At 42.2% G+C, this 15,485-nt stretch overlaps 1 protein-coding gene and 1 long non-coding RNA gene across 4 annotated transcripts in view; one reads left to right on the top strand and one right to left on the bottom strand.

The window, feature by feature from the left end:
- Window positions 1-771: 771 nt before the first annotated feature.
- Window positions 772-7,892, bottom strand: LOC144667802 (uncharacterized). Of its 2 annotated transcripts, none has more exons than XR_013573377.1 (3): window positions 7,790-7,892; window positions 5,906-5,928; window positions 772-1,018 (listed from the first exon to the last, which is right to left on the bottom strand). It is a non-coding gene; the product is annotated as an uncharacterized LOC144667802 (long non-coding RNA). The 2 variants fall into 2 exon arrangements; XR_013573378.1 differs by lacking the exon at window positions 7,790-7,892 and adding an exon at window positions 7,027-7,070.
- The window catches only part of kat2a (K(lysine) acetyltransferase 2A), a 59,197-nt gene continuing 51,061 nt past the window's right edge, over window positions 7,350-15,485 (top strand). Inside the window, exons 1-3 of one of the 2 annotated variants that reach the window (XM_078529258.1) lie at window positions 7,350-7,609; window positions 11,464-11,587; window positions 12,586-12,731. In XM_078529258.1, the coding sequence (XP_078385384.1) occupies window positions 7,376-7,609; window positions 11,464-11,587; window positions 12,586-12,731 (504 nt within the window). In that variant the 5' untranslated portion in view covers window positions 7,350-7,375. The remainder of the gene's footprint in view (window positions 7,610-11,463; window positions 11,588-12,585; window positions 12,732-15,485) is intronic. The other variant, XR_013573376.1, reaches the window with a different exon arrangement.

Consider the following 15,485-nt stretch of genomic DNA (forward strand, 5'->3'; position numbering starts at 1 on the left):
CCATAATGACAAAATATTCAATAGGGAACTGAACATGTAAAAAAGAAAAAAATTGTAAGGCTTCAATGAAAAGAGAAAGAAGTAGACAGCTCTTTCAAAGAACCAGCAAAAAACACAATGGGCTGAATGGCCTCTTTGTGCTGTATCATTCTCACCCTTTTGGTGTATTATGCAAGTTTCCCATCTTTTAGCCTTGCACATAAGGTGTAACAATAATACAAAAGCAAAATACTGCAGATGCTGGAAATCTGAAATAAAGAGAAAGTGCTGCAAATACTCAGCAGAACTGGCAGCGTCTATGAGTGTAACAGCATTGTTCCAGTTCTGATAAAAGGACCACAGACCTGAAATATTAACTGTGTTTCTCTCCACAGATGCTGCCTGACATGCTCAGTATTTCCATCATTTTCTGCTTTAATTTGGTGTAACAATACCCTTGGTAAAGGGCAAGAAACTATATAAATATATTGAATTTAATTGTCCACAGCTGAGGGAGATTTATGCTCGATGGGCTGGAATCGATGGACTGTGCAATGTGGCATTGTGCTGTCACATGTAAGTTGTTGTCAATAATCAGGGTGTCAAATGATACAAGTTCAGCGAACATTCCATCTGGTTTAGAAACAATAACTTCACTATTTTGTTTAGAGACTAAAATGGTAACAGAAAGTTAAGTTTAGAATAACTAGAAATGGGGAAAATAAATTTGTCATATTAAAACACTCACTTTACTCTCGCTTGGCTTTCAAATGCACGACTAGATTTTAAAAAAAGTTTTCAAAACAATGTTAGTTTTATTTTATAACATCAAAAACCGCATAAAACACATTCCAAAACAAAGTTTCATAACTGATAAAACAAACAGGTATCCCCTGAAACATGAAAGCTTGAAAATCATTCACTGACTACTGACAAAGCCAAAATTTCAACACAGCTGCCAGTCACCATGGTATTGCTGTTCTCCAATTGGGGGCTTCACTTGGACCTTGCCCTCATCTTCCTCCGCTTGCGCTTCAATCTATATAGGAATAGAAATAAATACGTTTGAAGTGAGCTATGGGCAGCATTTGCAAAATTAATGCAGCTGGCATACAAATAGTAAAAATGGATAAACTCTTTTTATAATAATGCTGGGAACAGTGGAACAATTTTTCCTCGCACTTCTATATTCTAGTATTACACTTTCCACACACTGTTTAAAATGTAAAATCATATGTTTTATGTCTAGAGGTTTGAGCTGATCTACTATGAAGTGCTGGTCTTTGTTTTCAAATCCCTTCATGACCTCATCCCTCCCTACCTCTCTAATCTCCTCCAATCCCACAACCTTCAGAGGTATTGGCACTCCTCGGATTCTCACCTCATGCACTCAAATATAGTTGGTCCACTATTGTGACGGCCGTACCTTCACGGGCCTAGACCCTAAGCTCTGGAATTCCCTCCTGCATCATTTCCCCTCTCAACCTCCCTTTCCTAAACTTACCTCTTTGACCAAGCTTTTGGTCATCTGATCTTGTATTTCCTTAAGTGGCTCGGTGTCCTATTTGTTTCATAATGCTCATGGGAACTGCCCTGTCACATTTCATTACTTTAAAGGCACTACATAAATATAAATTGTTGTTGATGAAAAGCCTACTCTAAAACACAAATTGCTTTGACTGATCAACGTTCCTTTTAAAAATTTTACCATTGTGTTTGCCACACCTATGGTGTCTGTAGGTGTAACTATAATATGGTTTGCCCTTGATTTTTAGTCCCGAGTCTGGATTTCTATGCAGCTTGGTTTAAGTCACAGTTCCATTCGGTCACTGGGCAGCAGAATGGAGCAGATATCAACCCCCTGAAAATGTGCAATTTTTCTCAATAACAATCTTCTCTATCCAAAAGAAATAGATGTATATATCCTTTCAACCTGCAAGGATGAGATTCTGAAAAGCAAAGAATGAATTCTCAAAGATTTATCTTTCCATAAATTGTGCTTATATTCATTTGTGCTGTCCTGTGAACACCACAGAACACAGCGGCAGCACTTGGGAAAACAAAGTGCAACAAAATATTGAAAAGACCAAAGCCAGTGAGCCTATCCCTCTCCCTGGCAATTGTCCAAGGCCAAATTAGACTTTTTGCAAGCTTGGTGTCATATTTGATCCTAAGAGGAGCTTCCGACCAAATATCCATGTCATCAATAACACCAAAAGACCATAAGACATAGCAGCAGAAATTAGGCCATTCAGCCCATCGAGTCTGCTCCGCCATTCAATCATGGCTGATAAGTTTCTCAACCCATTCTCCCGCCTTCTCCCCGTAACCTTTGATCCCCTTACCAATCAAGAACCTATCTATCTCGGTCTTAAATACACAATGACCTGGCCTCCACAGCCTTCCGTGGCAATGAATTCCATAGATTCACCACTCTCTGGCTAAAGAAGCTTCTCCTCATCTCAGTTCTAAAAGGTCTTCCCTTTACTCTTGAGGCTGTGCCCTCGGGTCCTAGTCTCTCCTACTAATGGAAACAGCTTCCCCACGTCCACTCTATCCAGGCCTTTCAGTATTCTGTAAGTTTCAATCAGATCCCCCCTTAACCCTTCTAAACTCCATCGAGTTTAGACCCAGAGTCCTCAAACGTTCCTCATATGTTAAGCCTTTCATTCCTGGGATCGTTCTCGTGAACCTCCTCTGGACCCTCTCCAGGGCCAGAACACCCTTCCTGAGATACGGGTCCCAAAATTGCTCACAATATTCTAAATGTGGTCTGACCAGAGCCTTATAAAGCCTCAGCAGCACATCCCTGCTTTTATATTCTAGTCCTCTCGAAATAAATGCCAACATTGCATTTGCCTTCCTAACTACCGACTCAACCTGCAAGTTAACCTTAAGAGAATCCTGGACTAGGACTCCCAAGTCCCTTTGCACTCCAGATTTCTGAATTCCCTCCCCATTTAGAAAATAGTCTATGCCTCTATTCTTCCTACCAAAGTGCATGACCTCACACTTCCCCACTTTGTATTCCATCTGCCACTTCTTTGCCCATTCTCCTAACCTGTTCAAATCCTTCTGCAGCCTCCCCGCCTCCTCAATACTACCTGTCCCTCCACCTATCTTTGTATCATCTGCAAACTTAGCCAGGATGCCCTCAGTTCCTTCATCTAGATCATTAATGTATAAAGTGAAAAGTTGTGGTCCCAACACTGACCCCTGCGGAACTCCACTAGTCATCGGCCACCATCCTGAGAAGGACCCCCTTATCCCTACTCTCTGCCTCCTGCCAGACAGCCAATCTTCTATCCATGCTAGTACCTTGCCTCTAACACCACGGGCTCTTATCTTACTGAGCAGCCTCCTGTGCAGCACCTTGTCAAAGGCCTTCTGGAAGTCCAAGTAGATAACATCCATTGGCTCTTTGTCTAACCTACTCGTTACCTCCTCAAAGAATTCTAACAGGTTTGTCAGGCATGACCTCCCCTTGATGAAACCATGCTGACTTTGCCCTATTTTACCATGCACTTCCAAGTATTCTGAAATCTCATCCCTAATAATGGACTCTAAAATCTTACCAACGACCAAGGTCAGGCTAATCGGCCTGTAATTTCCCGTCTTTTGCCTCATTCTCTTCTTAAACAGGGGGGGGGGGTTACATTAGCGATTTTCCAGTCCTCTGGGACCCTCCCTGACTCCAGTGATTCCTGAAAGATCACCACTAACGCCTCCACTATCTCGTCAGTTATCTCCTTCAGAACTCTGGGGTGTAATCCATCTGATCCAGGCGATTTATCCACCTTCAGACCTTTCAGTTTTCCTAGCACTTTCACCTTGGTAATGGCCACCATATTCACCTCTGCCCCCCGACTCTCTTGAACTTTGGGGATGTTACTCGTGTCTTCCACAAAACACTGCTTGTTTCCACCTCCTCATGCCTCAGCTTATGTGCTGCTGAAACATTCACCCAAGCCTTGGTTACCCCTAAACTTGATTATTCCAATGCACTCCTGGCTGGTCTCCTACATTCTATCCTGCATAAGCTTGAGGTCATTCAAATCTCTGCTGCCTGTGGACTAACTCACACATGTTCTGTTCACCCATCACCACTGTGCTTGGTGACCTGCATTAGAATCGAGGCATTGCTTAACTGAGAGCCAACGTTCTGCTCTTTTTTCAAATCCCTATCTCTGAAGGTTCTTGCCCACAGTTGCCAAGGGCCTAAGCTCTGGCATTCCCTCCTAAAACTTCTCTACCCCTCTCTTTCCTCCTTTATGGCGCTCCTTAAATCCTACCTCTTTGACCAAGCCCTTGGTCATCTGTCCTAATATTTCCTGTGGTTCAGGGTCAAATCTTGATTCATAATGCTCCAGTGAAGCACCTTGAGACATTTTGTTATGTTAAAAGGTGCTACATAAATACAAGTTGTTTTCATTCCAAGTTTGTTTTATTCTGGGACAATGCTAGTAGACAGTTAATACTTTACTGTGGAAAGAATAATTAACCTGTTCAGTCTTAACTTTGTACTGGCTGTTCTACGTCACACTTCATAAGAGTTTTAAAAGCTGCAATTGTTTATGTTCCAAGTGTTAGTTAATGCAAATGATGTAAAGTTTTGTCACTACTTCCAAAGTTGGAGGGAGGAAGCAACCAACATTCAAACATACGATGTAATTTGTTCAGCTGTGTATGGCAAGCAGTTATTAAAAAAACAAAATTGGAAATTTAAGCATGTTAAACAGTTTGAACTGAAACTTAGAGAAACAGGTTAGGCAGTCATATATAAATGATGTTTTACAAAATAGTTCCATTGCAGCAGTTACAATTTTCAAAAACTACTTGTTCATGGGATGTGGGTATCACTGGCTAGGTCAGCATTTATTGGCCATTCCTAATTGCCCTTGAGAGGCCCTTGGGCCACCTTCTTGAACTGCAGCAGGCCATGTGTTGTAGTAAAACCCACAGTGCTGTTAGAAAGGGAGTTCCAGGATTTTGACCCAGTGACAGTGAAGGGACAAATTTTCCCATCCATCTCTTCTTTGATAAATCTGCTTTTAAATCTAAAATAAAGTTTGAAGTTGTAACACTCTGCTGCTTTTGACTCCTATGAAGGAATGAATTTCAGTAATTTATGCAGAAGTTTTGTTCATCCCAGGCTTGCAGTCAGAAACTTACCTACATATTGGGGCCAGACTGGGGGTGGTGCGCCAGTTAAATATGACAGGTGGCAAGCCCACCCCCTTCCCAACCCAGTCCCCATAAAATGGTAAGAGGAGGGGCCCCAAAATCAGCGGCCTGTCTGCAAATTTTAAAACAATAATTAACAGGCAATTGAGCCTGTTAACACGCCAATTGACCCAAATTACACTGTCCACACCATCAAACGGTTGGCATGGGAGGCTCCCCAATCCCTCCCTGTTCAATATCCCCGAACTACCTCTCTCTGGGATACACATGGTCTTCATTCCAGGGCCTGCCTGCAGTGTTTGAGACTGACATTATTATGAGGGGGAAAGCAATACATGCTCTTTCACCCTCCCCCTCAAACCACCACCCCACTGTAAAATAAGCTCGAGAAGCCTGAAGTATCTAAAGGAGAGCAGAAAGGTCTCAAAACAAAAACCCACTCACCACTGCACGAACTTGATTCCCCCCCCCCCTGTCTGGAAGGTAAAGAAACTGAAGAGGCAACCATAAATTGTGCAGAAAGCAAGATGGGACAGGAGGCCAGGAGATAAAAAGTCAGAAAAAAGCCAACAGAGCAAGGCATCACTTTAAATTTGATTTCTCAAATTAGGACAACAATAAATAGGCAGGAATATGATTGGGATTGAAGTACAAAAAATTGACACCATCCCTCAATTCACTAGTTGAAATGTAACGCATTCATTTTAATAATATGCTGGGAAAATTGAAGGTTTATACAGACCTGCGCATCCGTTTCTTCCTCCACTGCAGATTAAAAGAAAAATAGACTATTAGAATTTTGTTGTCTTTTTTCTGGAACATTGACAGATTTGCTCTTGCATGTTTTATTTCTATTTATCAGAAATTAAAGTGCACAATTTACTACAACTCAGTAATATACAGCAGCTCTAGATAAAAATTATGCTTTTAATAAAATCCAAGCCAATCTGGTTTTCAATCACTTCTTCCTTATATGAACAATCTACTTTGGCTATTCTGCAAACAACATGGGCCCTAAACCCATATACCTGTCCTGTTCCCGTCTTCCCCTTAACCATTCACCTAATCTCAAATATTAACGTGCTTTATGCTTCAATCACTAACTTCACTTCCACCTCACAATATTGTGTAAAGCTTGGGCTCTTTTGTTTCCCCGTCTTCAATCTTTTGCATTTAAGCTCGTATCTATGGCCACTCAATCTTAACCCCCCCCCTCCCACCCCCAGATCATCAGAAAATGTTGCTTGCTTATCCAGTCACCCCACAATCCACAATCTCCTCCAATCTGACCAAAAATAGCTCTGATATTAAAAAAAAAGCCCATACCTGAAACACCATTCTCTGTACTGACCTTTCATCAGTTATACATTCTAATTCAGAGTTCTAATGACAGCAGTTTGTTTTTAGGCTCACATCCAGTGTTTGGATGTTAACGAGGATGGTATCTAACCATTAAAAACCCCTACAAACAGCAGTTACCCCCACCAAACCCCAAACCAGTGAACAAGGGAAAATATCTAAAGGCCAACCACGTGTTGGGGAGACCCAGTCTGACTTATTCTTTTAGCTGAAGTTAGTTCTGTCGTAACTTGGAACCCGAGTTTGTGCCCTCTCCAAATGGAAGGGGCATTAATAATTTAAACCTCCTTCCCGCCTGATGATTTAATTATCCGCATCCACTGAATAAATATTGAAAGAGGCGCGAGGCACCAGCCCCCCACCCCCCAGCAATGGCAGGGACCTTCACCACAAACATGAGGGGAGGAATAAATACCTTCCACACAAAACAGTTACCATTTCTTTTCACAAATTATGATATTGGGATTTATTTATTTATTCATTCGTTCTCCACACATCACTCACCTTCGCCCTCATGGTCCGAAAGCCAAGCTGCTCTCACTCAGTGTAAGGTTGCAGTGCGCATGCGCCACACCACTAATTTTCTTTTAAAAAACTACAATTCCCATGATGCCACACACCTAGATAAAAAATATTTTGAAGTGATTTTTCATCTAGCGCGGTTGTTTGTGTCTTAATTGATTATTTTAATCTTAAATAACCTGTTGATTTTCATTTTTGTTGCGAGCGCGTGTGAGGCGGTTGGACTACATTTTCCAGGGTGCTCCAGGCTGCGCGCCTGCGCACTGGCGGCCCTGGCTGGTTGCCATGGCAGCGGGTGGGGGGGTTGGAGGGGGTGGGATCCTCGCGGGTGATGGCGGAGGCACCGCAAGCCTCGCAGGCCCGGACTCAGCTGCCCTATCCGTCCCCATGCCAGGCCCAGACCGTGGCCTCGCCCTCTCCGGTCGCCGCCGCCCCGAGCCCGGCGGACCCGGCTCGCCCCGGCGCCAGCAGCAGCCAGCAGCGCTCGGTCCAGCGCAAGGCCCAGGTCCGCGCTTTCCCCCGGGCCAAGAAGCTGGAGAAACTCGGCGTCTTCTCAGCCTGCAAGGTAAGAGCAGAGCCCCCGGGCCGAAGGGGCTGCAGAGCGGTCCAGAATCCCAGCCTGTCTCTCTTAGGCTGAGATTAAGTCGCTTTTTTCCCCAACATTATTCTCCTAAACTAAGCAACACAACATTTATTTTAGAATTAAATGTGGAGACTGAAAAGCACCTCATCTTTCCTCCATTACCCTCTGCATCTCCTCTAATAGCCTTGTACACATAGGACCATACATAAAGAATGATCACTTGGCTTCAGAAAGCTGAGGAGGTGTCATATCTGTAGAACTGCATTCAGAAAATTGGCAGAAAGAAATTGTCTTCAAAATAGTGATATGTCCCAGACTCTTTCACTGACTTGAGCGTTCCTTGAGTAGGCAAAGCACCTGGGTAATAGCATGCATCTCAATTTGTAACCTTAACATTTAAATAACACACACTCTTTAATCTAGTAAAACGTACCAAGGTGCCACCTTCAGAGGAAAAGACCGAATCTGTACTGAGCAGAAGTTTGGGAGGTGACCAAAGCATTGGTCAGAGGTCGATTTTTTTTTAAAGAGAAGTCTATAGAAGTGGGGATAGCAGTATGTCAGAAGGCTGATGTACCATGCCACGAAAGGAGCACAGATAGATGCGAGTGGATGCAGTGAAAGTCAGAAGAGCATCTACTGGCATATTGTTAGATAAAACTGAGGAGATAGGTGTTGTTGGTGATAATAGGATGTGACATTTGGAGCTGCTTTTGAGGGTCAAACAGATGACATTCAGCCTGAGTGAGTAGCCAGCGGAAATGATAAAACAGAAAATATTGTGAATACACCAGTTGAGGTGCATCTGTGGAGAGAAAAGCAGAATTAACCGTCCAGGCCTGTGGCCTTTTCTGCTGCTGTGGATCTGGAGTCAGAAGAAGCCTAGACTGGGTAAGGATGACAGATTTCCTCTCCTGAAGTTCATGAATGAACCAGAGGGTAGTTTCATGACCATTATTAATGACACCAGCATTTTATTCCATATTTAAATGTCCCTAGCTGCTATGGTGGGATTTGAACTCGTCTCTCCAGACCATTAGTCTGGGCTTCTGGATTACAAGTCCAATAACATTACCAATACCCTACCATCCCCTTGAGTGACATGAGGACCACTGAAGACACAATAGGAGAGGATTGGAAATGGAAGAGACTAACAGAATTCCATGGGAGCAGCAACAGAATCTCCTGAAAGTGAAGCAAAAGACAAGCAGCCACAGTTGCCTTGGAAAAGGAGAGCCAGCGGTTGAAGAGATTCCTCAGGCACAGTGAGGTGTGGAGTGAGGCTAACCGGACGGATTCCCTGGGAGAGGAAAGAGCAGTATGTGAAATTGGCAGGATTTGGTGGAATGACTTGATGTTATGCAGAGAGACCTGGAAGATCATTTTTTTTGAGGGGTAACCTGAAAGGGCAAAAAGCAGAAATTAAAAACAGAAACATCTCTATGCAGTTGTGTAAGACATGATCAAAACTGAGAGTTATTGACATTGCACAAAATAAATACACAGCAGTGAATTGCAAGATAAGTTATTGAATTTATAACTGCTGGAAAAACCCTTTGTGGAAGTAACTATTGTACATTATAGTCCTGATATATTACACATTTGTTTCAACTAAACCTCCTGATGTGGAAAACATAAAAACTGTCTTTTTTTTCTTGCAGTTAAAAATAAAATACAACATGTTTTAGAATGGATGTGCCCTGATTAGCACTATGGTGTGATAAATATGTCCACTAGACTCTGAAGATAATTCCTTGGTGTCGTTGTGAATTATTCAATCAGGATGCCTCTGAGAGAGATTTATCATGTTATATACAGTTGGTCGCAACACTTCTATTTAATGGTTACTGTTGGAATCTGTATGGAATAAACCTATACAAAAGTAGTGATTTTATATTGAATTATTACCTTAAGTTCCCTCCCCGACATTTATTGCGTGCAATATATATAGCTTGATTTGGCAGTTCCAAGAGTTACTGCAAGGTGATTTTCTACTCATCTGTGCTTGTAAATAATGAGCAGTGTGTTTTTATAACTTCAGTCATCAAATCTGGAATAAATAGGTACATGTTTAAGAAGGCTTGGAGAGATTCAAGTAACATTGGAAATTGCAAGAGTTTTACTCGGGTTTATCTTCAGTCTTGAGAAGTGTTGCATCTTTTTGAATTATCTTACTGGTTAATAATGTATAAAAGCATTAGCAGTCTATTACTAATATTTTCAGCTGTTGTTTAGCAGTTGGCTTTGAAAGAAATTTCCTCTAGTCTAATTGAATTACATGATTTGAACTGAAGTACTATTATACTCTTTGATCTACAGTGTTTTGTTTTGTCTGCTACTGAGAAACACACAAAGGCCTTATTTATTTTTGTAACAATTGACATATCAGAGTCCCTGCTAGATTCAGCTGATCGCAGGTTTTATATAATTATAGTATTCATTCATGAATAGAAATGTTCAACACTATATGAGCAAACATGTACATGATCAGTTGGTTATTTCCATTCCTTGTTACAGTCACACAGTTACTAGGGACCAATGACAGATGGAATGTTTTAGTCACATTTTTCCCCACAAACCTAGAATCATGGAATGGTTACAGCACAGAAAGAGGCCATTCAATCCATCCTGCCTGTGCCAGCTTTCTACACCAGCATCTCAGCTAGGCCCTTTCCTCATAGCTCCATAATGTTTTTCTTTTCAGGTGCTCAACTCTCTTCTCAAGCCCCCGATTGAGCCTGTCCCCACCACACACTCAGGTACTGCATTCCAGGTCCTAACCATGCACTGTGAAAAAGTTTTACCTAGATGTTGCTGATGCTGCTTTTGACAGTCGCTTTAAATCGGTGTCCTCTGGTTCTTGACTCTTCCACCAATGGGAACAGATTTTCCTTATTGACTCTCTGCACCCCTTGATTTTCCTCTAAAACTCCTCTAAGAAAACAATCCCAGCTTCTCTAACCTACCGTCATAACTGAAGTCTCTCATCGCCGAAGCCATTCCTATAAGCCCTTTCAGTACCCTTTCTAAAGCCTTTCCATTTTTCCTAAAGCCCAGAATTGGACACACTGCTCCAGTTGAGGCTGAACCAGTGTTTTATACAAGTTTATCATAGCTCAAATAAAAGCAAAATATTGCGGATCCTGGAAATCTGAAATAAAAACAGAAAATGCTGGAAAAACTCAGCAGGCCTGACACAATCTGTGGAGAGAGAAACAGAGTTAACCTTTCAAATCAGTATGATTCTTCAGAGCTCTGAAGACTTCTCCAGAGCTCTGAAGAAGAGTCATATGGACTGCAAACGTTGGCTCTGTTTCCCTCTTCACAGATGCTGTCCGGCCTGCTGAGTTTTTCCAGCATTTTCTGTTTTTATTTATCATAGCTTCCTTGCTTTTGCATTCCATGCCTCAAAAAGCCAAGGACCCCCTTTGCCTTTTTAGCTACTTTCTCAACCTGCCCTGCCACTGTCAACAAATTGTGCACTTATCACCCCCCTCAACCGCACCCACTTTAGAATTGTACCCTTTAGGTTATATTGTCTCTCCTCATTCTTCCTACTAAAACGTATCACTCAGCACTTTATTATTACATTATTCAAAAGCGGGGACAGTGTTTTCCCAAGGAATTAATGAGTATTGAATTAATAAATTGAATAAAACCGCTTACTCTCAGCACCCCTGTGCCACCCAGCCTCCTCCATGTCAAAATATACGGAAGGTTAAATAATATTAGCCTGCATTTATTTTCATGAAAACCCCTACTGAACAAGGTCTGCATGATTAGTGCAGCTATTGTGGCCATTATTTTAAGTATTAATTCATATAATTTCTCTCTAGGCTAATGATACCTGTAAATGCAATGGCTGGAAAAATCCAAATCCTCCTACAGCCCCAAGAATGGATATTCAGCAGCCAGCCGCCAGCCTAAGTGAGCCCTGTCGCAGTTGTGGACACACGTTGGGTAACTATTTTTGTGGAATGAGGTTTTACTGTGATGCATAAGACTTGTAACTGGGTGGTTCAGCAACTTGGCAAACGCCCCACTTATTTCTGGGACCAGGGTTTGAATCCAGTATGGTTTAATGGAAGGAAAGCCCTCTCTCTTTCAGATATAAGTGCAATGAGTTTTTATCAGTGTGGCAGGGTCCACAGTATATGACTCTTCAATATTCAGCACAATTAGCACACAGTCGTTATAATGGGGAGAGGGGAGTCATCTTTCAAGGCTGACTTTTGCTATGGAATGACGCCCACGCAGTGATTTTCCCAATGCGGTAAGTTGCCCGCCTTGCTTATTTCATAAGAAAGGACATGCAAACTTAATGCTTGGGGCTTTCACACAGGGAGAGATTGGGAGCATTAGAAGATGTGATTGTCAGCTTACTATTGGTCATTTGTAGATTAGCATGGTGAAGGTTTTGAGTTGATCTGCCATGTTCAGTCAAATAAGAGACGATTTTGAATGTAGTTGTACTGCACTCCGTGTAAGGAGTTGATGTAAAAAGGATCTTCACTTCATTTTAAATTTCTCACCCTTGTTTTCAAATCCTTCCATGGCCTTGGCCCTCCTATTTCTGTAACCTCCTCCAGTTCTACAATTCACTGCGATATCTGCGATTCTCTAATTCTGGTCTCATGCACGTCCCTGATTTTAACCCTTAATGCCTTGAGCCGCTGAGGACCTAAGCTCAGCAACTTCCTCCCTAAAACACTCGGCCTCTCGACCTTATTTTTCTCCTTTTAAGATGCTCCAAAGAACCTACCCACTGTGTGACACGGTGTTAAATTTTGTTTGATAACACTCACATGGACTTTTTTACTACATTAAAGATGCTATATAAATGCACACTTGCTGTATAAATAAGATCATGTTTCAAAATAACTTGAGTAAAGAACTAAATAAAAGACTTTTTTAGTTCTAATGTTCACTCTAATGTTTTTATTATGCTTGACCGTTAGCGGACCATGTTTCTCACTTGGATAATGTTTCAGAAGATGAGATTAACAGGCTGCTTGGGATGGTGGTGGATGTGGAGAACCTATTCATGTCAGTTCACAAAGAGGAGGACACTGACACAAAACAAGTCTATTTCTATCTTTTCAAGGTAAGTCTGTGGGAAAGGTACTCTGGCTGATCTAACCATCTAGAAATTGGTGCAACAGTTTTGTATTTCCTATGTTAGTTGAAGAAAATATTTGCTAACCATCAGTTTAGTCTAAAACTTCCTTTCAACTGCAAATGCAAACTACATGTATGAGGCATGTTGCAATGATGCATTGCAGAACTCATTTTGAATGTGAAAAACTCAATTAGTGAACTTGGGCATTGATAAATTGTGAGGTCTTATGAGTAAAATAAACCACGAATGTGCTAGTACAATACAATATATTATGGCATATCCTGTTATCACATGAAAAATATTTCTAGCTAGTTTTGAAACTTTGAAAATTGTGAAATATTACACATGCTATTGTTATTTGTAACTATTACAGTTGTAAGATTTCAGAAAAAAAGGAAAGGAAGAACCAGCTTTTCAGGATGTCTGAAATTGCTTGAGTTGCTTTTTGAAGTGCAACCAATCTTATAATGTAGGGAGATAAGCGCAGCCAATTTGGACACAGCAAGGTCCCACAAACAGCAATAAGTAAGATGTCAAGATCTGTGATGATGGCTAAGGAATAAATGGCGGCCAGGGCAAGAGGTGAACTGCCACATTGTTCTTTGAATAGTACCATGGGATTTTTTTAATGCACATTTGAGAGGACAGAGGGGACCTTGATGTAATATCTTGATCGAAAGACGGTACCTCTGGCAATGCATCACTCCCTCAAATATCAGTCTAGATAATGTGTTCAAGCTTCGCATGTGAGGCTTGAAACGATAATCTTCAAACAATGATGAGAATTCTATTATTGAGCCACAAGAATAAAGTAATGGGATTAAACAGAATAATTGAGAATGTTAAGTATGTGATAAATGTTGATGTGTTTGAGGTAATGGCAGATCTAGGGGTTAGTGGATAGCTTGTTAAAATGCTCCATTCAATATTCACAGGTGGTCTCAAAAGCAAATACTGCACAGCTGGGGGTATGATATAACATGAAGGAGGTGATGTTGACTTATATCTGGACTTGGTGAGAGTATGTTCAGTTTATGGTGGAATTACAGGTAGGAGTTCAGAGGAGAGTTAGTGGCTCCTGGAGTTAGTGAGTGAGCCAAACTCCACTCTCTATAGAATAGGAGTGTTTGATAGAGTTCACAGAATCACAGTGCAGAAGAGGCCCTTCGGCCCATCGAGTCTGCACTGACACGTGAGAAACACCTGACCTACCTACCTAATCCCATTTACCAGCACTTGGCCCATAGCCTTGAATGTTATGACATGTTATGACAAGTGCTCATCCAAGTACTTTTTAAAAGATGTGAGGCAACCCGCCTCCACCATCCCCCGAGGCAGTGCATTCCAGACTGTCATCACCCTCTGGGTAAAAAAGTTTTTCCTCACATCCCCCCTAAACCTCCTGTCCCTCACCTTGAACTTATGCCCCCTTGTGACTGACCCTTCAACTAAGGGAAACAGCTGCTCCTTATCCACCCTGTCCATGCCCCTCATAATCTTGTACACCTCGATCAGGTCACCCCTCAGTCTTCTCTGCTCCAACGAAAACAACCCAAGTTTATCCAACCTCTCTTCATAACTTAAATGTTTCATCCCAGGCAACATCGTGGTGTATCTCCTCTGCACCCCCTCCAGTGCAATCACATCCTTCTTATAATGTGGTGACCAGAACTGCACACAGTACTCCAGCTGTGGCCTCACCAAAGTTCTATACAACTCCAACATGACCTCCCTGCTTCTGTAATCTATGCCTTGATTGATAAAGGCAAGTGTCCCATATGCCTTTTTCACCACCCCACTAACATGCCCCTCTGCCTTCAGAGATATATGGACACACACGCCAAGGTCCCTTTGTTGCTCAGAACTTCCTAGTGCCATGCCGTTCATTGAATACTTCCTTGTCAAATTACTCCTTCCAAAGTGTATCACCTCACACTTTTCAGGTTACATTCCATCTGCCACTTATCTGCCCATTTGACCATCCCATCTATATCTTCCTGTAGCCCAAGACATTCAACCTCACTGTTAACCACCCGGCCAATCTTTGTGTCATCCGCAAACTTACTAATGCTACCCCCCACTTAGTCATCTATGTCGTTTATATAAATGACAAATGATAGGGGACCCAGCACAGATCCCTGTGGTACACCACTGGACACTGGCTTCCAGTCACTAAAGCATCCTTCTGTCATCACCCTCTTCCTCCTACAACTAAGCCAGTTTTGAGTCCACCTTATCAAATTACCCTGTATCCCATGTGCATTTGCCTTCTTTATAAGTCTCCCATGTGGGACCTTGTCAAAGGCTTTGCTGAAATCCATATAAATTACATCAGCTGCACTACCCTCATCTACACACCTGGTCACCTCCTCAAAAAATTCAATCAAATTTGTTAGGCATGACCTCCCTCTGAAAAAGCCATGCTGACTATCCCTGATCAAACCTTGCCTCTCCAAGTGGAGATAGATACTCTCCTTCAGAACTTTCTCCAATAGTTTCCCTACCACTGACGTGAGATTCACTGGCCTGTAGTTCCCTGGCTTATCTCTATAACCCTTCTTAAATAGCGGAACCACATTAGCTGTTCTCCAGTCCTCTGGCACCTCCCCTGTGGCCAGAGAGGAATTAAAAATTTGGGTCAGAGCCCCTGCGATCTCCTCCCTTGCCTCCCTCAGCAGTCTGGGACACAAATCATCCGGACCTGGAGATTTGTCCACTTTTAAGCCTGGCAACATCCCC

The sequence above is a fragment of the Cetorhinus maximus genome, chromosome 25 (genome assembly GCF_964194155.1).
Source record: "Cetorhinus maximus chromosome 25, sCetMax3.hap1.1, whole genome shotgun sequence".
NCBI lineage: Eukaryota > Metazoa > Chordata > Chondrichthyes > Lamniformes > Cetorhinidae > Cetorhinus > Cetorhinus maximus.